This window comes from Myotis yumanensis, unplaced genomic scaffold (genome assembly GCF_028538775.1).
Source record: "Myotis yumanensis isolate MYYU_CA2020_CCGP unplaced genomic scaffold, mMyoYum1.0.hap1 SCAF_1, whole genome shotgun sequence".
In the NCBI taxonomy this organism is placed as follows: domain Eukaryota; kingdom Metazoa; phylum Chordata; class Mammalia; order Chiroptera; family Vespertilionidae; genus Myotis; species Myotis yumanensis.
The window spans coordinates 117,694,528-117,718,148 of record NW_027223752.1 but is presented as its reverse complement, the minus strand read 5'-3'; the positions used below and the strand labels follow the sequence as shown (position 1 = coordinate 117,718,148).

General features: G+C 40.1%; 1 protein-coding gene across 3 annotated transcripts in view; it reads left to right on the top strand.

Moving 5' to 3' along the window:
• SENP8 (SUMO peptidase family member, NEDD8 specific) overlaps positions 1-23,419 on the top strand; it is a 30,046-nt gene extending 6,627 nt beyond the window's left edge. Inside the window, exons 2-3 of one of the 3 annotated variants that reach the window (XM_070431025.1) lie at positions 12,858-12,999; positions 22,137-23,419. In XM_070431025.1, coding sequence (XP_070287126.1) covers positions 22,173-22,811 — 639 coding nt within the window. In that variant the 5' untranslated portion in view covers positions 12,858-12,999; positions 22,137-22,172 and the 3' untranslated portion in view covers positions 22,812-23,419. Of the gene's footprint in view, positions 1-12,831; positions 13,000-22,136 lie in introns of those variants that run through there. The other 2 variants (XM_070431033.1, XM_070431015.1) reach the window with 2 other exon arrangements.
• The last annotated feature ends 202 nt before the right edge of the window (positions 23,420-23,621 follow it).

Genomic DNA, 23,621 nt, shown 5'->3' with positions numbered 1-23,621 from the left:
CCTGCCAGCTTAGGCCCACTCCCCTGGGGAACAGACCTAAGCTGGCAGTCAGACATCCGTCTGGCAGCCCAAGAGCCCTCAGGGGATGTCCATCTGCCGGCTATTTGCATGTATATGTACACACATATGTATCTATATACATCCATGTAATTATTCAAAGTATGTGCACACATGCATATACACACATACATATTCACATGTGTATATATTTAAAAGATTTTAGTTTTAGATATATGTATATATATGTGTATACCCTGTATATACAGCATACACACACTTTAACAGCTGGTAGATCAATTCTGAAAATGAGATGTATTTTAATAAGCACTGCCTTTAGAATTATTCAGAGCGTGTGTAGACATTTTGGGGGGACACCCTCCATACTTAAAACTAAAATTGTACATGGGGCCTTTTGTGGGAGGTCGCTGGGTGACGGCTCCCTAACCTTTACTGCTTATCTCTCCACGATGGATTAGAGTTTCTATAATTGCCAAATCCCATCCTTAGGAGGTATCACCTTTCTGGGTGGAACTGAGGCGTAGGGAGTGCTGACTCAGGCTGTGAGAACCAGGCGTTGGGGACAGAGAACTGGCCTCCTGGTGCCTCCAGGGCTGTGAGGCGCGGCCGATGGGTGAGTGAGCCCCTCCCAGCTCCTGAGAGGTGGTGGGCAGGTGCCAATTTAGATAACAGAGGATCTGAGAAAAGGTTTGTGATGCTGTACACGACTGCAGTCCACCTTCTCCGTGGCCATTTGCTGGGGAAGAGGGTTATTTTCGAGAGTCCCCTGGGGAGAGCAGGCAGCTTTCATTTCGTGCCGTGGTCTAGTAATAGCCTCCCTTACTCATCACGAGATAATGTCCCCAGCCCACTGCAACATGCAACTTTTTATCTTAGAAAAAGGAGAGAACATAACGCTGGATGCTCTAAGAAGGGGTCATTTCAGAAGGTAGTTTTTCTGCTGCTCAGGGTCCATTTCTCTCTTCCCATTGTCAGTGGAGTTAAGCAAGGACTAACACAACCCGACGGAGGTTGCCATGAGGGCCAAACAGACTGCAGCTCAGGAGAAAAAAAATTCAGAACCACATGTCCTATGTCACAGCACCACCTGTCAGCCATTAGAACCACGTGTTATATGTATGAGTGTCACACTGTGCCAGGTGCTGGCTCGCATAGCCCTCACTACCAGCCCTGGAGCCCTGCAATGGGGCCATTGCACAGATGAGCAAGCTGAGCCTTCGGAAGGTCCCTGGCTGGGAGGCCCCAGCCCACGCAGGACGGGATTGGGAAGCAAACCCCTCCCTTCATCCCTCCCTTCAGAGCCTGAGCTCTTAACTCCTGTCTCATCGGCCACCATGGGAGCAAGACTTGTAAGATGGGCTCTTAGGCAGACGCAGCATTCTCCTGGCTCAGCGGTGGGGAAGGGTTTCCGACTTTTCATGATAATGAAGAGAGTGAAGATGGAAATGCTGGTGGGGCCTACCCACATGTGAAACCAGCCTTTCTGTCCAGCCCTTCCTTAGGGGTTTGCTGTAGTAGCCATTCTCTGCTGGGGGGACCGTCCATCTGCCCAGGAGTCAGGCCCCGGCTTCGCCATTCCCTTTGGCTGCCGAGCCTGGTTGTGGGAGGCGCCCAACCACCCTGACCTCTGGGATGTTCCCCAAACACGGGCCAACCCCGCCACACCCCCGCCCCTGGCCTCTGCAGCTGGGCATGGGCGCAGCGGCACTCGCCCTGGGCGCCTTCGAGCCCTGCAACCTGTCATCGGCTGCGCGTCTCCCCAACAGCGTGGCCACCACGGGGAGACTGCTGGTGCCCGAGTTGCCTCCCGCCTCACTGCTGCCTCTGGCCAGCAAGGGCCCGCCCTGCTGTTGCAGCAGTAGATGGCCAGCATGGGCCTGCTGATGGCGCTCATTGTGCTGCTCATCCAACTTGGCCTTGTTGCAAATTTCCTGGCCGGTTGCCGCCATCTTTGTCATGTCAATTTGCATATTCCCTCCTTATTGGCTGTGGGTGTGGCCATTTTGTTGTGGCGTTACGGTTAATTTACATATAACTTTTATTAGATAGGATGTGGAATCTAAAGAACAAAATAAATGAAACAAACAAAATTGGGACAGACTCATAAACACAGAGAGTGAACTGGTGGTTGTCAGTGGGAAAGGGTGTTAGGGGAGTGGATGAAAGACGTAAAGGGATTAAGTACAAATTGGTAGTTACAGAATAGTCATGAGGATGTAAAGTACAGCATAGGAAATATAGTCAGTAATATTGTGATAAATATGTGTTTTGCCAGATGCATTCTAGAAATATTGGAAGAAACACTTTGTAAAGTATATGATTGTCTAACCACTGTGCTGTACACATGAAACTAATATAAAGTAATATTGAATGTAAACTGTAAAAAAAGTGGGAGGTAGTACATTGTTTTTCTAAGTAGAAATAATTGCATTTACTGGATATGTGCTCATTATCAAAAGAAAGGGGGGAATAAAGCAGACAGTACCAAAACATAGAAGGAAAAAGTTTAAGTTTAAATAATCCTATTCTTAAAGAAAAACTATCTAAATTTGTGATGGATCTCATTCTTTATTATTTTTATGTATGTTTTTCTCTTACAACTTTTTATATAACCTTCCTTTCCATAGCATATTATGAACATCTTTCTTTTTTTAAAGTATGTTTTTATTGATTTCAGAGAGGAAGGGAGAAGGAAAGGGAGATAGAAACATTAATGATGAGAGAGAATCATTCATCGGCTGCCTCTGCATGCCCCCTACTGGGGATTGAGACCGCAACCCAGGCATGTGCCCTTGACCAGAATCGAACCAGGGACCCTTCAGTCCACAGGCCGAAGCTCTATCCACTGACCCAAACCAGCTAGGGCTACACATTTCTTAAATGTTAAAATATGGGGGTGGGGGGCGCCATAGGGGGGATAAGGACACATATATAATACCTTAATCAATAAAGAAAAAAAAGAATTAAAATACGATGGCCAATTACTTTTCCAAAAGCTCACATTTGTTTGCACTCTGTCAACAATGAGAATGGCTGTTTTCCCAGTCTGTCAGCAATGCTGGTTATTATCAGTTTTTCTCATCTTTGCTAATTTGGTAGGTGAAAAATGAAATCTTACTTTAACTTGAATTTCTTTGATTGATAGTAAGTATTTTTTATTCCTAGTGGAGTATCTTTTCATCTCTTCATTGGCCAGTCATACAATTGTATAAGCTCTATTTTCTTCTAAATCTTTGTTTCCTCTTTTTTTAAACATTTTTTTTTCTTTTTTTTTTTTAAATATATTTTATTGATTTTTTACAGAGAGGAAGGGAGAGAGATAGAAAGTTAGAAACATCGATGAGAGAGAAACATCGACCAGCTGCCTCCTGCACATCTCCCACTGGGGATGTGCCCGCAACCCAGGTACATGCCCTTGACCGGAATCGAACCCGGGACCCTTCAGTCCGCAGGCCGATGCTCTATCCACTGAGCCAAACCGGTTTCGGCTTTTTAAACATTTTTTATTAATTGATTTGAAAGAGAGAGAAAGGGAGTGTGAGGGAAGGAGGGAGGGAGGGAAAGAGAAACATTGATATGTTGTTCCACTTGTTTATATATTCACTGATTGATTCTAGTATGTGCTCTGACTGGGGATCAAAACTTCAACATTGGCATATCTGGATGATGCTCTAAGTAGCGGAGCTACCTGGGCAGGGATTGTTACATTTTACTTCATCTAAAATACAGTAATTTGATATAAGGTATGAGATAGGGGCCTTGCTTTTTTTTTTTTTTCTGTTTAGGATATAATTAATTTTTTCAATCTTTATTGTTGAGGTTATTACAGATGCCCCTCTTTTTTCTCCCCGTAGCTCCCCTCCACCCAGTTCCCACCCCACCCCAGGCCCTCGCCACCCTCCTGTTCTTGTCCATAGGTAATGCATACATGCATATAAGAACTTTGTCTATTCTCTTCCTGCACCCCGCCACACACTCCCTTCCTGCTGAGAATTGTCAGTCTGTTCCATTTCCATGCCCTTAATTATATTACATTCACCAGTTTATTCTGCTCATCAGATTTTTTATTCACTTGATTTTTAGATTCACTTGTTGATAGATATGTATTTGTTGTCACTTTGTTGTTCATAATTTTTTATCTCTACCTTTTTCTTCTTCCTCCTCTTAAAGAATACCCTTCAGCATTTCATATAATACTGGTTTGGTGGTGATGAACTTCTTTAGCTTTTTCTTGTCTGTGAAGCTGTTTATCTGACCTTCATTTCTAAATGATCGCTTTGCTGGATAGAGTAATCTTGATCGTAGGTTCTTGCTATTCATCACTTTGAATATTTCTTGCCACTCTCTTCTAGCCTGCATAGTTTCTGTTGAGAAATCAGCTGACAGTCATTATGGGCACTCCCTTGTAGGTAACTAACTGTTTTTCTCTTGCTGCTTTTAAGATTCTCTCTCTGTCTTTTGCTCTTGGCATTTTAATTATCATGTGTTTTGGTGTGGTCCTCTTTGGATTCCCCTTGTTTGGGGACTTGTAAGTCTATTTCTTTCACCAGGTAGGGGAAGTTTTCTGTCATTATTTCTTAAAATAGGTTTTCAATATCTTGCTCTCTCTCTTCTTCTGGCACCCCCATAATTCGGATGTTGGTACGCTTGAAGTTGTCCCAGAGGCTTCTTACACTATCTTCATATTTTTGGATTCTTTTTTCATTTTGCTCTTCTGTTTGGGTGTTTTTTGCTTCCTCGTATTTGAAATCATTGACTTGATTCTTGGAATCCTCTAATCTACTGTTGAATCCCTGTATATTATTCTGGTCAAGGGCACATGCCTGGGTTGTGGGCTCAATCCCCAGTGAGACATGCGGGAGGCAGCCGATTAGTGATTCTCTCTCATCATTGACATTTCTATCTCTCCCTCTCCCTTCCTCTCTAAAATCAATTTAATTTATATATATATATTTTAAAGTTACAATTCTAGGATAGTATGTTTTCTCTGTTGGGCTCTATCTGGATCATTATTCATTAGCCCAGGGATATTTTCCCAGAAGCTATGGGAATTGTTGCATACTTAATGGATAAAAATGGGGCCACATACTAAACCTGACGAGTTCAGGGGAGGCCTGAATGACAGGTCTCACAAACTCCAAAGTAACCACACAGGATGGTCTGAAATTAAAACTTTCTATCTAAAAGCAAGTGATAGTGAGTAGTCATGTCCTAGGTCGTTATCTTCCTTAACTAAGCCTATCTATTGTCTTTTTGCATCTCTGATAACATACCTTTGGACTGTCAGGGTAATTTTTTTTTTTCAGACCCCTCTGGACACAGCACCAGAACAGATACTATGAAAACCCCTCATGTTACTGTTATCATGTTCATTGTTAACTGTTAACTATCCTATACCCACCAATGTAAAAGAAGTATGTGTCTATTCATTTTACTTTTTATCCAATTCCAGAGACCCTCTTCCCTTTGCTTTCTCCAGCCTCCCTAATCTATCACCAATGTATTTCATGTAAACCTCTTACATCTTCTTTGATTCTCATGAGCAAAATAAGGTGCAAAACTGCCATTCTCCAGAGAGTTTTCTCAGTCCGTTGAGATTTTGCATTCTGGCAATTTTCGTCAATTTGGCTCAAATAAACTCATAAAAATTCTCTACAAGTTTGGATGTTTCTTACATCGACACCTTATGAAATACTTGTTAATTAAGATCCTCAGGTATATTTTTGATCTTCTGAAATAGTTATGTATCTATAAATTAGGCAATTCTTATTTATGTCCACTGTAGTAAGTATTTTTAGACATTTCCTCCTGAAAAATCCAGATTGAAACAGCCAACACCTTTAGTTAAAGGTTAGTTATTCTGCCTGAAAAAATGCCTTTAAGATATTTTAATAAATAGCCCCAATGCTTTATTAGACCTTTAAAAGATCTTAAAATTGATTCAACCTAGAAATTTACAATAGATTACATAAGAGTGGTCTATAACAGGGATTGGCACAGTTTTTCTCTAAGTCAAACAATAAATATTTTAGATTTTGCAGGGTACACAGTTCTTGTAGCTCTAAAACAGCAATAGACAATATGTAAACAAATGAATATGACTTTGTTGGAGTAAAACTTTATTTACAAAAAGAGGCAGTGGGCCAAATTTAGTCTGTGGACTAATTTATTGACCCTTGGACAAGAAAACTAGAATCTATTTTAGGATTTTTTAAAGAGGATGACAAATTTTAAAATTGGCAAAGATGAGAGCTTAGACTTAGAATTGTAGAAATCATAGTATCACTTGGAAACATCTTAAATATATAGGTACCCAGACCCTGCCCTCAGAAATAGATCAAATCTGCTCTTTAAATTCTTAGTCCTGGCCGGTGTGGCTCAGTCGGTTGAAGTATTGTCCTGTGTATCCAAAGGTCTCAGGTTCAATTCCTCTCTCTCTCTCTCTCTCTATCTCTATTTCTCTCTCTCTTCCTCCCTCTGTAAAATCAGGGTTGTTTTTTTTTTTAATTTTTAAATTCCCAAAGATGATTCTAATGTGTAACCCCAGCTACAATCACTATATTTCCGGTCCAAAATGCAGTATATAGGTGATGAAGCTGAGACCCAGAAGTTTAATGACTTCTCCGGAGTCAAACAACTGGTTAATTGAAGATATGAGCCAAATTCCAAATCTTCTGACTCCCAACTTGGTGTTTTTCTCTACTAGACCAGCAGCTTCTTCCTTTCATATCAGCAGGAAATCACAATGATTATTGAGTTGTAATTTTTCTCTTTAAGTTATTTTATTACTTTTTATTTAATTATCTTATTTTTATAACAAACAAATATTCAAGTAGTAGTATGCATTTTAAGGATCTTAAGATTTAAATGAAAAAAATAGTCTTTTCCTTTGGTGAAAATTAACTTGTTTAGGAAGTGTTCTATACTATTGAATTCAATATTAGTTTCATTTCACTACAGAAGTTGGAAGATAAAAACTAAACCTTGTAATCACAGGGTTTGTTTATACTAACAACACATTAACATCATTGCTTCACTCTGAGGTTGAGAGAACCATTTTCTCTGGAGTTTAGCATTCACACTTCTTTTCCAAAGATAAAGCACAAGAGCATGGAGTTGTGCCCTGGCCATATCTATCCTTGATGACTTTGTGGCTTTATGTAAACAAACAAATGCTTTATGTTCAAGAAATCTTTAAGGTATATTATTATCACCCCAAATATAAGGAACAGGGAAGAAAGTTAACAGTTTTTGAGAGCCTGCTATATACCAGATATTGTGCAGAGTGTTTTCATTTGTTTTTGATTCATGTAACAACCCTGGGAGGCAAGTTTTATTATTATATCATTTTACAGATGAGGAGAATGAGACTCAAAAAGAGGATGAATAACTTGCCCAGGGTCACATAGCAAGTGTCAAAGTCAGAGCCTGGACCCAAAAACTCCTTGTCCCAAAACATAGAACTATAATATATTTTGTAGGATTTTACAAATAGGACTCTGAGGAGGTCATTGTCTCCCCAGTTCACTCCCCAATATCCCTTAGCATTCACCAAAACCAAGTACAGAGATCTTTTAAAACAAACAAACAAACAAACAAATAAATAAATAAAATGGGGTTTTACAAACAATACAAAAATATTAAGAGACCTCATTTCTCTTTTTTTCCCCTAATCTGTTTTTTCTGACTCTCTTTTTCAAACATTTCATTCCTCTGGCAAACATTTATTGTATCTCAGATATGCCAAGCATAGTGCTCATTTTATAGAAAGGAATATCGCTAGGATGGTTCTAGATGGTTCTTGGTTCTTTTGCTAGGTTCCCTTCCATCTCCTTCTCCCTACAACATTAATAATGAACTATAGCTAAAATCCCAGACACCCCAACTAAAATTCTCAGGTCATTTCTTAATTCTTTCTTTCCTATGCAATCCACCTTCCTTTGATCACTTATTGAGGCTCTGTCTACAATATATTTTCTTCTTTGCTTCTCCATTCCAACTACTATTTCCCCTGGTTTAGGTCATGTCCTCCTACCTTTACTTTTAATAAAAGTCTAATTGATCTCTACCTTCTATTTCTCTTCCAAAAATGAATTCTATATGCTATGCTGAATTGTTAATCTTCCTAAAGCATTGGCTTAGCTAGTCATTCCTTTTCCTCCAGTATAAATTCCAAACTCTCACCTGGAATTCAGCTTGTCACCACTTACCAGGTGTACCGGTTATTAAAGTGGATTTTGTAATAAAAAAAAAACCACGATAATTTCAAGAGAAACATCAAAAGTGCTTCATTCAAAGTAATCTCCATCGCTAGTTACACATTTCCCCCATCGTTCAGGTAATTTGTAGATACCATCCCAATAGAACTTTTATTGTTTTGAGACAAACCATTCAGAGACCCAGTTTTCCACTTCTTCGTACATTTTGAAATGCTGCTCAGAAAGTGCATGTGCCATCAATCGGAACAAGTGGTAATCTGAAGGAGCAAGGTCTGGTAAATACAGCAGGTGGGTTAATACTTCCCAGGCAAGATCTTGTAACTTGTCTTTAACTGGTTTTGAAGTGTGTGATGGTGCGTCATCATGAAGCAAAATTATTTTGCCGTGTCTTCTGGCCCATTCTGGTCGTTTTACGATCAAAGCATGGTTCAAATTAATTATTTGTTGTCGGTAGTGATCAGTATTAACAGATTCACCTGGTTTTAGAAGCTCATAATACACCACACCTTCCTGATCCCACCAAACACAGAACGATTTGGCCTTGCAGTCGATGTTGATGGTTGACCTGGATCAACCCATGATTTTGTGCGTTTGGGATTCTCAAAATAAATCCACTTTTCATTGCCGGTCACAATTCGATGCAAAAAAAGACTTCCTTTTGTGCCGTTGAAGCAACATTTTACTGATGATTTTTCGGTTTTCCATTTCTTTCGTTCAGTTGATGTGGCACCCATTTTCCTTCCTTTAAAATCTTTCCCATTGCCATAACCGGTTTGGCTCAGTGGATAGAGCGTCGGCCTGCGGACTGAAAGGTCCTAGGTTCAATTCCGGTCAAGGGCATGTACCTTAGTTGCGGGCACATCCCCAGTAGGAGGTGTGCAGGAGGCAGCTGATCCAGCTGATTGATGTTTCTCTCTCATCGATGTTTCTAGCTATCTCTCTCCCTTCCTCTCTGTAAAAAATTAATAAAATATATTTTTTTTTAAATCTTTCCCATTGCTTGTAAACGATCGGAAATTGTTTGCTGAGCAACATTTAATCTTTCTGCAAGTTGTTTTTTAGTTTAACACGCATCTTCATCCAATAATGCTTGTTAATTGTTGGTCTCCAAACTTTTTCGGTTGACCTGGACATTCTTTGTCTTTCACATCGAAATCATCATTTTTAAAGTGTTTAAACTAGCATTCACAAGTATCTTGAGATGGAGCGTGTTCACCATAAGCTTCCCGAAGTATATGATAACTTTCAGCTGCACTTTTCTTCAACATAAAGTAATGAATTAAAACTTCCCGCAAATGCTCTTTTTTGGCACAAAATTCCACATTTTTAAGCATAAAAATATTTATGATGTTAACACCTTCAGAAAATTTGACATAAAGTTTTGAAGCTTGCTGTCAATACAACAAAATAGCATATATATCAACATATGTGTAACTCCATCTATTGAAAAAAATTTGCGTTATTAACCAGTAACTTCTAGTAATCTTCCTTTTAACCCTACTTCCTTCATACCTACTCTCACTTCATTCTAGCCAGACTAGACTACACAATTAAAGGCACTTTCCTTGCCTCTCTGCCTTCTTAATGCCCTTCTCCTTGCATCTAACTCTACCAGTCTTGCAAGAGCCCACTTTTATGCCACTTTCTCCTTGAAATCTTTCCTGATCTAAGCTCTCCTTCCCTTTCACCCTCTTTGCCAGGTATGATTGTACTCTGTACTGAATTCCTATACATATTTTTTTTGTGCCTTAATGGGTTTCTTCTCTTATTGAGTATAAGACATAAATTTCCTGATGATACAATAGGTATCTGGAAATACTATATTATATATATATAATTTTAGTTACCTCTGTTTCTTCATTTTACATTGACAAATAATCTATATATTTGTATTAATATTCTCACTTTTCAGAAGAGGAAACAGGTTTCAAGAAATTAAGTAGTTTATGATCACACAGACTGTAGGAGTAACTGAACTGAGTCTAAAATTCAAGTCTTCACATGTGAAGTTTAGAGTTCCTTTTCTTGACCAAAGGTGATTTTCCAAAGACTAGTTTGGTTCCATTTGCTTTATTTTTTTGTTTGTTTGTTTTTTATTAAATCTTTATTGTTCAGATTATTACATTTGTTCCTCTTTTTTCCCCCATAACTCCCCTCCACCCAGTTCCCACCCCACCCTCCGCCCTAACTCCCCACCCACTGTCCTCTTTCGTAGGTGTGCAATTTTTGTCCAGTCTCTTCCCGCATCCCCCACACCCCTTTTCCCCACAAGAATATTCAGTCCATTCCCTTTCTATGCCCCTGATTCTATTAAAATCACCAGTTCATTCTGTTCATCGGATTATTTATTCACTTGATTTTTAGATTCACTTGTTGATAGATGTGTATTTGTTGTTCAAAATTTTTATCTTTCCATTTTTCTTCTTCTTCCTCTTCTTAAAGGATACCTTTCAGCATTTCATATAATGCTGGTTTGGTGGTGATGAACTCCTTTAGCTTTTCCTTATCTGTGAAGCTCTTTATCTGACCTTCAATTCTGAATGATAGCTTTGCTGGATAAAGTAATCTTGGTTGTAGGTTCTTGGCATTCATCACTTTGAATATTTCTTGCCACTCCCTTCTGGCCTGCAAAGTTTCTATTGAGAAATCAGCTGACAGTCGTATGGGTACTCCCTTGTAGGTAACTGACTTTCTTTCTCTTGCTGCTTTTAGGATACTCTCTTTGTCTTTTGATCTTGGCATTTTAATTATGATGTGTCTTGGTGTGGTCTTCTTTGGATTCCTTTTGTTTGGGGTTCTCTGCGCTTCTTGGACTTGTAAGTCTATTTCTTTCACCAGGTAGGGGAAGTTTTCTGTCATTATTTCTTCAAATAGGTTTTCAATATCTTGCTCTCTCTCTTCTTCTGGCACCCCTATAATTCGGATGTTGGTACGCTTGAAGCTGTCCCAGAGGCTCCTTACACTATCTTCGTATTTTTGGATTCTTTTTTCATTTTGCTTTTCCGGTTGGGTGTTTTTTGCTTCTTCGTATTTCAAATCTCTGACTTGATTCTTGCGATCCTCTGGTCTGCTGTTGGGCATCTGTATAATATTCTTTATTTCAGTCAGTGTATGCTTAATTTCTAGTTGGTCCTTTATCACAACATCGAGGGTCTCAGTAGATTTCTTGAGGATCTCACTACATTTATCGGCGGTTTCTAGAAAATTCTTGAAAAACCTTAAAAGTGTGGTTTTGAACTCTATATCCAGCAGTTTGCTTTCCTCCATTTCTGTCATTTGTGTCCTGTTTCTTTGTCTCCGCATTTTTAATGCTTTCTTGTGTTGATAAAGTGGTTTTCTGTGCTAAGTGTCCTCTGGGGCCCAGTGGTTCAGCCTCCCCAATTACCTGAGGAGGACACTCTTGGTGCTCCCCCTTGTGGTCTTTGTGCACAGTCTTGTTGTAGTTAAGCCTTGGTTGTTGTAGGTAACACTGGGAGGGATTGCCCTCCAGGCCAATTGGCTGTGAGAATCAGCTGTGTCTGCAGTGGGAGAACTTCTTTCCTGGAGCTCTAAGGAGGTGCTAATCTAGCCTCTGCCTGAGGCTATCCAGCAAACGCCTCCATGCAAGGCTTGGGCAGGGTGGGTCCCAGGGGATCAACAGGGCGGGCGGAGCGAGCAGTTATGGCTGCTCTCAGTCCTGCCTTCAGAGGCCCCACTTCTCAGTGTCCCAGCAATTGCTGCAAGTACCTCCAAGAGAAAGCTGCCCTCGAGTTCCTGCTTTATTTTTTAAAATATGTTTTTATTTATTTCAGAGAAGAAATAAATCGGCTGCCTCCTGCACGCCCCCTACTGGGGATCAAGCCTGCAACCCAGGCATGTGACGGGGAATCAAACCCCAACCTCCTGATTCATAGGTCAAAGCTCAACTACTGAGCCATACCGGCTAAGCCCATTTGCTTTACAATTGTTGATGTTAAGCTATTGCAGTCATGCAGTATGGAATAGAATTAAGTCCTTGATTGATACATTGTGTGTTGGATGTTTTCAAAATCAAACAGACAAGTCAAAAACTATTTTCTGAAGAAAATCTTGGCTCTGCCTGTGATACTCCCTTCTAAGTGAGATGCCTATATATCCAGGTACTCTACTCCTTGTAGACTTCTATCCCTAGTAGGGGTTGGCTGTTAAAATAATGAGTCTGGCCAAAACCGGTTTGGCTCTGTGGATAAAGCGTCAGCCTGCGGACTGAAGGGTCCCAGGTTCGATTCCAGTCAAGGGCATATACCTTGGTTGCGGGCACATCTCCAGTAGGAGGTGTGCAGGAGGCATCTGGTCGATGTTTCTCTCTCATCGATGTTTCTAACTCTCTATCCCTCTCCCTTCCTCTCTGTAAAAAATCAATAAAAATATTTTTTAAAAAAAATAATGAGGAGAGGAAAAATGGCGGAGGCTTAGACGGACGTGTTGGTGCTTCGTCCCGGAGCAGATAGGGGCGAGCAGCTGAAACGGGTAATAATCAGCCCGATCAAGCTGGGGAGGTTCAGCTGAGAGACAGTCTGCAGCCAGGAAAGACAGAGAACTCCTAAAAAATGCGAATGGTTAGAGATTGAGGCTGAAACTTCCCCCTGGGCGCCAGCGCAGCGGCGAGACCGCGCCATCTTGGGAAGCGGTTACCGGCATCCAGAGATCGGCTACTAACCCGGCGGCTACTAACCCGGAGGCAACGACTCGCAAGCAGCGCGACTGCAAGAGCCAGAGGAGACCTGCACCCCTCCACGGAAAGGTTAGACTTACCCCAAAGGTGCGGTTTGCAGTTCAGGTTGGAGCGAGGAACCGCGCGCGGGCGCAGGGGGAAATCTCCGCCCTCCAAAATCCGCGCCCATAGAGGCCAGCGTGACTCGCAAGTGGGGAGGGCTCCCGCAGGGCTGCTGCCAGAAGGTAACACTATAAATGAGCCCATAGTTGGACTGGATGCAAAAGGGCTGCCTCAGAGTTTCCCTGATAGCCGCCTACTTGTTGCCAGGGGCTTGAGCGCGCGCAGACACTCCGCGCAGACACTCCGCACAGCTCTGGAGGGTGGAACCCTGCGAGTTCGAACAGCTTCCCAGGCTCTTGTTTGCACACTTCCTCTTACTTCTGTGAGTTTGATTGTTGACCGCAGTACATGTGATTGCCCAGTTGGGGTCACTAGCAGAGCTTGTAGGGGAAAATTGTTTTGGGGGAGCCTGGGAAACAGAGCTGGGAGTGGCGCCTGGGGAACCAACTCTGGGCGGAGCTGGTTCAGGTACAATAGAGAACTGGTCAGAGAACTGGTCAGAGAGAACTTATAGCCTCGGAGGTCAATCCAGACACACTGCCACCCAGAGGCAGAGCCACGAACTGACTCTTCTGTAAATACAGATAAGGCAATAAGGGGATTTTACGGCCGACTTTAAAATCAGGATTGTGGCTTACAACACGGAGGAACAGTGTATCAGAGGGAAACTCAACATTCTCCTGAATTCCGGGCGTGCCAATAAGAAGAGTAGAAGATCTGAAGCACCTGCATTACTCCACATTTTTATTTTTATTTTTTTAAATTACTTTTTCTCCTTTTGACTAAGAAAATATTTTTTTTTATTTTTTTTATTTTTTCTTTTTCTCCATCACCTGATTTTGCCCCTTCAGCTACTACATTTTTATTTTTAACTAGTATTATTACCGCTACCATTTTACCATTTTTTAAAGTGTCATTTTATTTTGTCTTTATTTTATTTTGGGACTAATGTTCTCCATTCTGTTTTCATCGTTCCTTTAGCAACATTTTTCTCTACCTCAATTTGCCTCTGTGCTAAACAACCTTCCCCACTTTTTCCCTTTTGCTGTCCTGTTTCTCTTACCCTACTCCAGCTTTTGATTTTCCCTATTCTTTTTACCCCCTGTCAAAATTTAACCCTGCTTATATATCCTACGTCCAATCCCCTGTTCTAAATCCTTATACACCTTTCCCTTATCTTCCTTCACTATCCAATTTTTTTTTTCTCTCTTCTTCTTCTTTTCTCTCTCTATTGTTTCATTGTTGTTTGCTTGATTGACAAGTATATTGGTTTTTTTTTGGTTTTTTTTTTTTTGGATTGTTTGAGAGGTTAGACTGCTTATTCTTTTTATTTTCCTGCCCCTCCCTCTCCCCCCCCCCCCCCCCCCGGTTATTTCTGTGCTTCTGTTTCCCCTTGCGTCGCTTGATATTATTGGTTGTTTGTAGTTTGTATTCATCTCCAGGAATCTGTTGCTGTAATTTGTTGGTATTAGTGGCGGACCTATAGGAGTTTTCTCCTCATATAAATAGTCTCTTCCCCTTTTATACTTCATTCTCTTTTCTCTCTTACTTTTTTTTTTTTTCCTCCTCTTTTTCCCCTCCCTTTTTCCAATTTCATTTTTGCACTCCTTTTTTTCTTTCTTTTTTCTCTTCTACATTTTGCTCTTCTTTCCCCCTTATCTCCCAACTCTCTTAGCTCGGGTGGCCACCTTTATTTGGGGTTAGTAATATCGTAAATACAATAGTGTTCAGTGCCTGGTACGTTGTGCCTTGTTGTGTTGTATTTTGTGCCTTTAAATCAACGCAGCAGAGTCAAGCAACAGTGGCCTCCTGATCACCACACGCTCTGCCTGGGGAACAGTTGCTGTGTGTGAAGCCTCCCTCCACCAGCCAGAAGAGCCACTACAACTGTGAACAGCACCCACCAGAGGCTCTGCTATCAACAGAGGAGCCGCTGCTACCACAACCGCCCAAGGAGCAACCACAGCCCGAGGAGCCACTGCCACCCAGGGAGAGGCCACTGCCACCCAGGGTCCAGCCACTGAACGACTCAACAACTAGTCATGTCAGTGAGATCAAACATGGGTAGACAAAGAAACCCCCAAAGGAAAGAAAAGGACTTGCCAGAAAAGCAGCTAAGTGAGACAGAGATATGCAACATGACGGAAAAAGAATTCAGAATAAGGTTCCTAGAGTACATGCACCAGATGTTCAAGAAGCAAGAAGAAACAGATGAAAAACTCAACTACTTATGCAAGAAGCTAGAAGAAACAGATGAAAAAATCAACAACTTAAGTAAGTCCCAAGAAGAAATGAAGAGCGACATAGCTGCAATAAAAAACACCATTGAAAGTATCAACAGTAGACTGGGAGAAGCGGAGGACCGAATTAGTGAATTAGAAGACAAGGAAGCAAAACACACTCAAACTGTACTGCAAATGGAGAAAAAAATTAAAAGACAGGAGGAGAGCCTAAGGGAACTTTGGGACAACATGAAACGAAACAACATACGAATAATAGGGGTGCCAGAACAACAGAAAGATGAACATGGATTAGAAAACCTATTCGAAGAAATAATATCAGAAAACTTCCCTGAGGTGGGGAAGAAAAAAGTCACACAAGCCCAGAGAGTCCCAAACAAGGTGAACCCAAAAAGACCCACACCAAGACACATCATAATTACCATGGCAAATGTTCAGGATAAAGAGAGAATCTTACAGGCTGCAAGAGAGAGACGGAAAGTAACATACAAGGGAGCTCCCATTAGATTATCAAATGATTTCTCAACAGAAACTCATCAGGCCAGAAAAGAATGGACGGAAATCTAAAAAATGATGCAAAGCAAAGGACTGAATCCAAGAATACTCTATCCAGCAAGGCTATCATTCAAAATTGAAGGGGAAATAAGAAGCTTCACAGACAAAAAAGGGCTAAGGGAGTTTATCACCACCAAGCCAGCCATGCAAGAAATGCTAAAGGGACTGGTGTAAAAAGAAGAAATATCAAGCTCAGAAAGAAAACAGCCACACACACACAAAAAAAGAAATGGCTACAAACAAGTACCTTTCAATAATAACTTTAAATGTAAATGGACTAAATGCTCCAACCAAAAGACATCGAGTGGCTGAATGGATAAAAAAACATGACCCATACATTTGCTGTCTACAAGAGACCCACCTCATTAGAAGGGACTCACACAGACTGAAAGTGAAGGGATGGAAAAATATCTTTCACGCAAATGGAAAGGAAAAGAAAGCTGGGGTAGCAATACTTATATTGGACAAAATACATCTCAAAGTGAAGGCCATATCCAGAGATAAGGAAAGCCACTTCATAATACTAAAGGGATCAATACAACAAGAAGATATAACCCTGGTAAACATATATGCACCCAATGCAGGAGCACCCACATACATAAGAAAACTTCTGGAAGATATCAGGGGTGAGATCGACAATAATACAATCATAGTAGGGGACTTTAATACACCACTGACATCACTGGATAAATCCTCTAGACAAACAATCAGCAAAGAAACAGCAATCCTAAATGACTCACTAGATCAGATGGACTTAATTGACATCTTCAGAACACTTCACCCCACAGCTGCGGAATATACATTCCTCTCAGGTGCTCATGGGACATATTCAAAAATAGACCACATATTGGGTCACAAGCAAAGTCTCCACAAATTCAAGAAGATTGAAATCATAAAAAGCATCTTCTCAGACCACGATGGCATAATGTTAGAAATAAACCACAATAAAAACAACCCAAAATACTCAAACACTTGGAAGCTGAATAGCATGTTATTAAATATTGATTGGGTTACCGATGACATCAAAGAAGAAATTAAAAACATCCTGGACACTAATGACAATGAAAACACAACAATCCAAAACCTCTGGGTCACAATGAAAGCAGTCCTGAGAGGGAAGTTTATAGCTCTACAGGCCTATCTCAAAAAACAAGAAAAAATGGTAGTTAACCATCTAACTCTACAACTCAAAGAATTAGAAAGAGAGCAACAAGAAAACCCCAGAGTGAGCAGAAGGAAGGAGATAATAAAGATTAGAGCAGAAATCAATGAAATAGAGACCAAAAAAACAATACAGAAAATCAATGAAACCAAGAGCTGGTTCTTTGAAAGGATAAACAAGATTGACAAACCCCTAGCCAGGCTCACCAAGAAGCAAAGAGAGAGGTCCCAAATAAACCAAATCAGAAATGATAGAGGCGAAATAACAACAGACCCCACAGAAATACAAATGATTGTTAAACAATACTACGGGCAACTCTACTCCAACAAACTAGACAACCTGGAGGAAATGGACAAATTCCTAGAAAAATACAACATTCCAAAACTCAATCAGGAAGAATCTAAAAACCTCAATAGGCCAATAACTATGGAAGAAATTGAAGCAGTCATCAGAAAGCTTCCAGCAAACAAAAGCCCAGGGCCAGACGGCTTCACAGGGGAGTTCTACCAAACATTCAAGGAAGAACTAAAACCTACCCTCCTCAGACTACTACAAAAAATTCAAGAGGAAGGAACACTTCCAAGCTCATTCTATGAAGCCAGCATCACCCTAATACCAAAACCAGGTAAAGACATCACAATGAAAGAGAATTACAGGCCAATATCCCTCATGAACATAGATGCCAAAATCCTCAACAAAATCCTAGCAAATCGGATCCAGCAGTACATCAGAAGGATCATACACCATGACCAAGTAGGATTTATCCCAGAGATGCAAGGATGGTACAACATCCGTAAATCAATAAATGTGATACATCACATAAACAAATTGAAAGAAAAAAACCACATGGTCATATCAATTGATGCAGAAAAGGCATTCGACAAAATCCAACACCCATTTTTGATAAAAACTCTCAGAAAGGTGGGAATAGAAGGATCATACCTCAACATAATAAAAGCCATATATTACAGGCCCACAGCCAACATCATACTCAATGGTCAAAAACTAACACCATTTCCCCTAAGAACAGGAACAAGACAGGGATGCCCACTTTCACCACTCCTGTTCAACATAGTACTGGAAGTATTAGCCATTGCAATTAGGCAAGAAGAAGAAATAAAAGGCATCCAAATTGGAAAAGAGGAAGTAAAACTGTCCTTATTTGCAAATGACATGATATTATACATACAAAACCCAAGAGACTCCATCCAAAAGCTACTAGACTTAATACATGAATTTGGCAATGTAGCAGGATACAAAATTAACCTCAAGAAATCTGAGGCATTTCTATACACCAATAGTGAACTTTCAGAAAGAGAGATTAGAAAAACAATCCCATTTACCATAGCACCAAAAAAATTAAGATACCTAGGAATAAACTTAACTAAAGAGGTTAAAGACCTCTACTCAGAAAACTACAGGACGTTGAAAAAAGAGATAGAGGAAGACATAAACAGATGGAAGAACATACCATGTTCTTGGATTGGTAGAATCAACATCATTAAAATGTCCATACTACCCAAAGCAATCTATAAATTCAACGCACTTCCCATTAAAATACCAATGGCCTTCTTCAAAGATCTTGAACGAACTCTCCAAAAATTCATCTGGAATAAAAAAAGACCCCGAATAGCTGCAACGATCCTGAGAAAGAACAAAGTAGGTGGGATCTCAATGCCAGATATCAAGCTGTATTACAAAGCCACTGTTCTCAAAACTGCCTGGTACTGGCACAAGAACAGACATATAGATCAGTGGAATAGAATAGAGAGTCCAGAAATTAGCCCGAACCAATATGCTCAATTAATTTTTGACAAAGGAGGCATGAACATACAATGGAGCCAAGATAGTCTCTTCAATAAATGGTGTTGGGAAAATTGGACAGATATATGCAAGAAAATGAAACTAGACCACCAACTTACACCATACACAAGAATAAACTCAAAATGGATAAAGGACTTAAATGTACGACAGGAAACCATAAAAATTCTAGAAGAATACAAAGGCAACAAAATCTCAGACATATGCCAAAACAATTTCTTCACTGATACAGCTCCTAGGGCAGTTGAAACTAAAGAGAAACTGAACAAATGGGACTACATCAAAATAAAAAGCTTCTGCACAGCAAAAGAAACCATCAACAGAACAACAAGAAAACCCACCTTGTGGGAAAACATATTTGCCAACGTCATATCTGATAAGGGCTTAATCTCCAAAATTTATACGGAACTCATACAACTTAACAAAAAGAAGATAAACAATCCAATCAAAAAATGGGCAAAGGATCTAAATAGACACCTTTCAAAAGAGGACATTCAGAAAGCCAAGAGACATATGAAAACATGCTCAAAGTCACTAATCATCAGAGAGATGCAAATCAAAACAACAATGAGGTACCATCTCACACCTGTCAGACTGGCTATCATCAACAAATCAACAAACGACAAGTGCTGGAGAGGATGTGGAGAAAAAGGAACACTTGTGCACTGCTGGTGGGAATGCAGACTGGTGCAGCCACTGTGGAAGGCAGTATGGAGGTTCCTCAAAAAATTGGAAATGGAACTCCCATTTGACCCTGTGATCCCACTTCTAGGAATATATCCCAAGAAACCAGAAACACCAATCAGAAAGGATATATGTACCCAGATGTTCATAGCAGCACAATTCACCATAGCTAAGATCTGGAAACAGCCTAAGTGCCCATCAGTAGATGAATGGATTAGAAAACTGTGGTACATCTACACGATGGAATACTATGCTGCTGTTAAAAAGAAGGAACTCCTACCATTTGCAACAGCATGGATGGAACTGGAGAGCATTATGCTAAGTGAAACAAGCCAGTCAATGAAGGAAAAATACCACATGATCTCACTCATTCATGGATAATAAAGACCATTACAAACTTTTGAACAATAATAGATACAGAGGCAGAGCTGCCTCAAACTGATTGTCAAACTGCAGTGGGAAGGCCAGGGAGGGTTGGGGGGGAGGAGAGGGGGGATTAAGAGATCAACCGAAGGACTTGTATGCACCCATATAACCATAACTAATGGACATAAGACACTGGGGGGTAAGGGAGGGCAGGGGCTTGTCAAGGGCGGGGGGGGGAAAAAGGACACTTATGTAATACCCTTTGTAATACTTTAAGCGAAAAATAAAATAAAATAAAATAAAATAAAATCTATTTTGCCAACAAAAAATAAAAATAAAAATAAAAAAATAATGAGTCTGATTTCAGCTGGCAGCATAGAGAGCAGGTCTCCAGGTGTTTGCTAGGCAGTACAGTCTGGCACTCACCACTATGTAGTGTTCATTGACAGTATAGGGGAGTGATTAAGGGAGCCTTGCATGGTACACATGCGTCATTCCCTCTTCATATTCATATACTCTTAAGTCAGATCAGCAGCAAGCTGAGCACCAAGTGTCCATGTAAATTGCTGTTAGCTCATTTTGCCATCAGGCTGAATATTATAGATCATTAGAAGAAACAATCCTTTGAAACAATTTCATATATTATAAAGATATTGGGGGGCATTAAAATTTCTTGAGAGAAAACTGTCTGACCTTAATGCAAAGAAAACTTTTACCTCTCCTAAGCAAATGCTTTGTTTTTACCTTATGGAGATTGTGAATATTTAACTTAATGCTCTTAGGTTAGCTGCCAAATAATTAGAGCCAAATTTGTGGCTCACTCATAACAAATGGGCTCTGTGCCTCATTAACTTTGTTCCTAGTTCCAATTTATGTCTCTGCTCAAATTATTCTTTCTTCTTAAGAAAATCTTAGTTCATGCCATCTCATTTGATAGATAGATAGATAGATAGATAGATAGACAGACAGACACATACTTAAACAGCCCTGTATTGTTTCTGAAGTAGTTCATATTATGACATACCTCATGCACATAAAAGCCTCTTTGGTCTTTCTTAGTTACCTCATTTACTTTATTTACTGTATGTTTACTTTTATATAGGTTTTTGCAGGATTTTGATTACATGAAAATGATTGTGCCACAAAATTTTATTGTTTTAATAGTGTAACCAGTCCTGTCCGGGTAGGGTTAGAGCATTGTCCATATGCCAAGGATGCCGGTTTGATACCCGGTCAGGGCTCATATAAGAATCAACCAATGGCCTGGGCTGAGTGCCTCAATTGGAGCATTGTTCTGTGCACCAAAAATATAAATAAATAAAAAGCTTGCAGGTTACATTCCTGGTTCAGGGCATGTGCCTAGGTTGCGGGTTCATTCCCCAGGTGGGGCACATACGGACAACAACCAATTGATGTTTTCTCTCTCTCCCTCTCTCCCTCTCTGTCCCTTGGCTGGGCAGAGTCAGAAATGAATTTCATTTCTATTACGCTCATGATTGTCTGTTCTTCACATTACAGAAAGTGTTAACTACAACTTTTAACTACAACTCTAGACCTAACCAGTTTGGCTCAGTGGATAGAGCATCAGCCTGCGGACTCAAGGGTCCCAGGTTCGATTCCGGTCAAGGGCATGTACCTTGGTTGTGGGCACATCTTCAGTAGGGTGTGTGCAGGAGGCAGCTGATTGATGTTACTAACTCTCTATCCCTCTCCCTTCCTCTCTGTAAAAAAATCAATAAAATATATTTAAAAAAATAAAAATCATCATTAACTACAACTCTAATCACTGTCACTTTCCATTATGGAATGAGGAAGCAATGCTTTATCTCTTGAAAATTAAAGTGGAAATAGAAACTTTTTCCCTTGGTAATTAGTAACATTTTTTAGATTCTTTGAAAATTCATCTTTAATTTAAAAATAATTTGCCATTGTAATCATGCATATTCATTAAAGGGCCAAATATATCGTTAATGCCATGGAGTTTAGGAAAACACTAGTTATAACTTTAACCAATCCCTATATTTATAAAGGAAATTAAAAATCCATGCTTACTGTTTCAGCATAGAAAATTTCCCAAGTTTTCATTCCACCTAATTATAAACATAAAGCATTTATCCTGCAGTTTTCTGAATGTTTACTTTTAGGTAGGCATTGTTAGTTTACAATTGTATTTAATTTTGCCCAAAACTCTGTGAGAGTAGCTATGATTTATCATCCCCATTTGACAGCCAGGTGTCATATTCAACATTAAATATTGTCTTCTGCCTCTCTTTCAGCTTCCAGAATTTCTGAGCAATCCTGGTCAGTACAAGATGGACCCTGTAGTCTTGAGTTACATGGACAGTCTACTGCGGCAATCAGATGTCTCATTATTGGATCCTCCAAGCTGGCTCAATGACCGTATTATTGGGTTTGCCTTTGAGTACTTTGCCAATAGTGAGTTTCATGACTGCTCTGACCAAGTCTGCTTCATCAGTCCTGAAGTCACCCAGTTCATCAAGTGCACTAGCAACCCAGCAGAGATTGCCATGTTCCTTGAACCCCTGGACATCCCCAACAAGAGAGTTGTATTTTTAGCCATCAATGATAATTCCAACCAGGCAGCTGGGGGAACCCATTGGAGTTTGCTGGTTTATCTCCAAGATAAAAATAGCTTTTTTCATTATGACTCCCATAGCAGAAGCAACTCAGTTCATGCAAAGCAGGTAGCAGAAAAATTGGAGGCTTTCTTAGGCAGAAAAGGAGACAAACTAGTGTTTGTGGAAGAGAAAGCCCCTGCTCAACAAAACAGCTATGACTGTGGGATGTACGTGATATGTAACACTGAGGCCTTGTGTCAGAACTTTTTTAGACAACAGCCAGAATCACTGTTGCAGCTACTCACTCCTATATACATCACAAAGAAGAGGGGAGAATGGAAAGATCTCATTGCCAGACTTGCTAAAAATTAGATATTGTATATTTGTGACTTTTGAAGTCTCATTCTGCCTGTCCCCATTTGTTGGATGGCTGCAATCTCAGTGCCTGAGGGAAGATGCCGGATAGAGACAAGCTTAGGATTTTTACTTTTTCCTGAAAAAATGTCATCCTCTACATTATCCTAATGGAAAGTTTCATTTTAACCGTACCTTGAAAACACAATGTTCTATGAAAATGTCTTGAAGTTATGCACCAAAACCTTAAAACCAAGCTATTGTAACATTTATTAATTACCTTTTGGTCTCCATTAGCCACATTGGCTTATTCCAAAGGAAAAGTAGTGATCTGTAAAACAAATTAAGGATATGTGAAATCTAGAGGAATGCAAGAAGAAAACGATAAAAGAACCAAAAACTTATTGCATAGTCCACTGGCTGGAAGCAGATCAAGATCTAAATATTATGAGGATCAATTATTCACTTCTATGCTATCTCTTCCATTCACCATGCAAAGCTTTCCTGGCTATCAGCATACCCATTGCAAAGATTTTGTTAGCCCATCTTTCCCCATCTGATTCCTGGATGCTTTATGAAAGGGGGAATCAAGTAACTTTATTAAATTAAATGGCTCTGGTAGACCACTTAGTTTGCTCAGTGAGTGGTCAATTTGCTACTCTGAATTGATAATAGCTTTCATTAACCTTGTCTATTAGCCATGTGCACACTCCTTCCTTATATCCAAAGTTCTGTGGTTTTAAAATTCAGCTGATAACTTCTCACGGTTATCTGTTATTTCAAATAAGTATTTCTTCTTTCTGATAGTTTTTTCTCTCCTCTTTACCC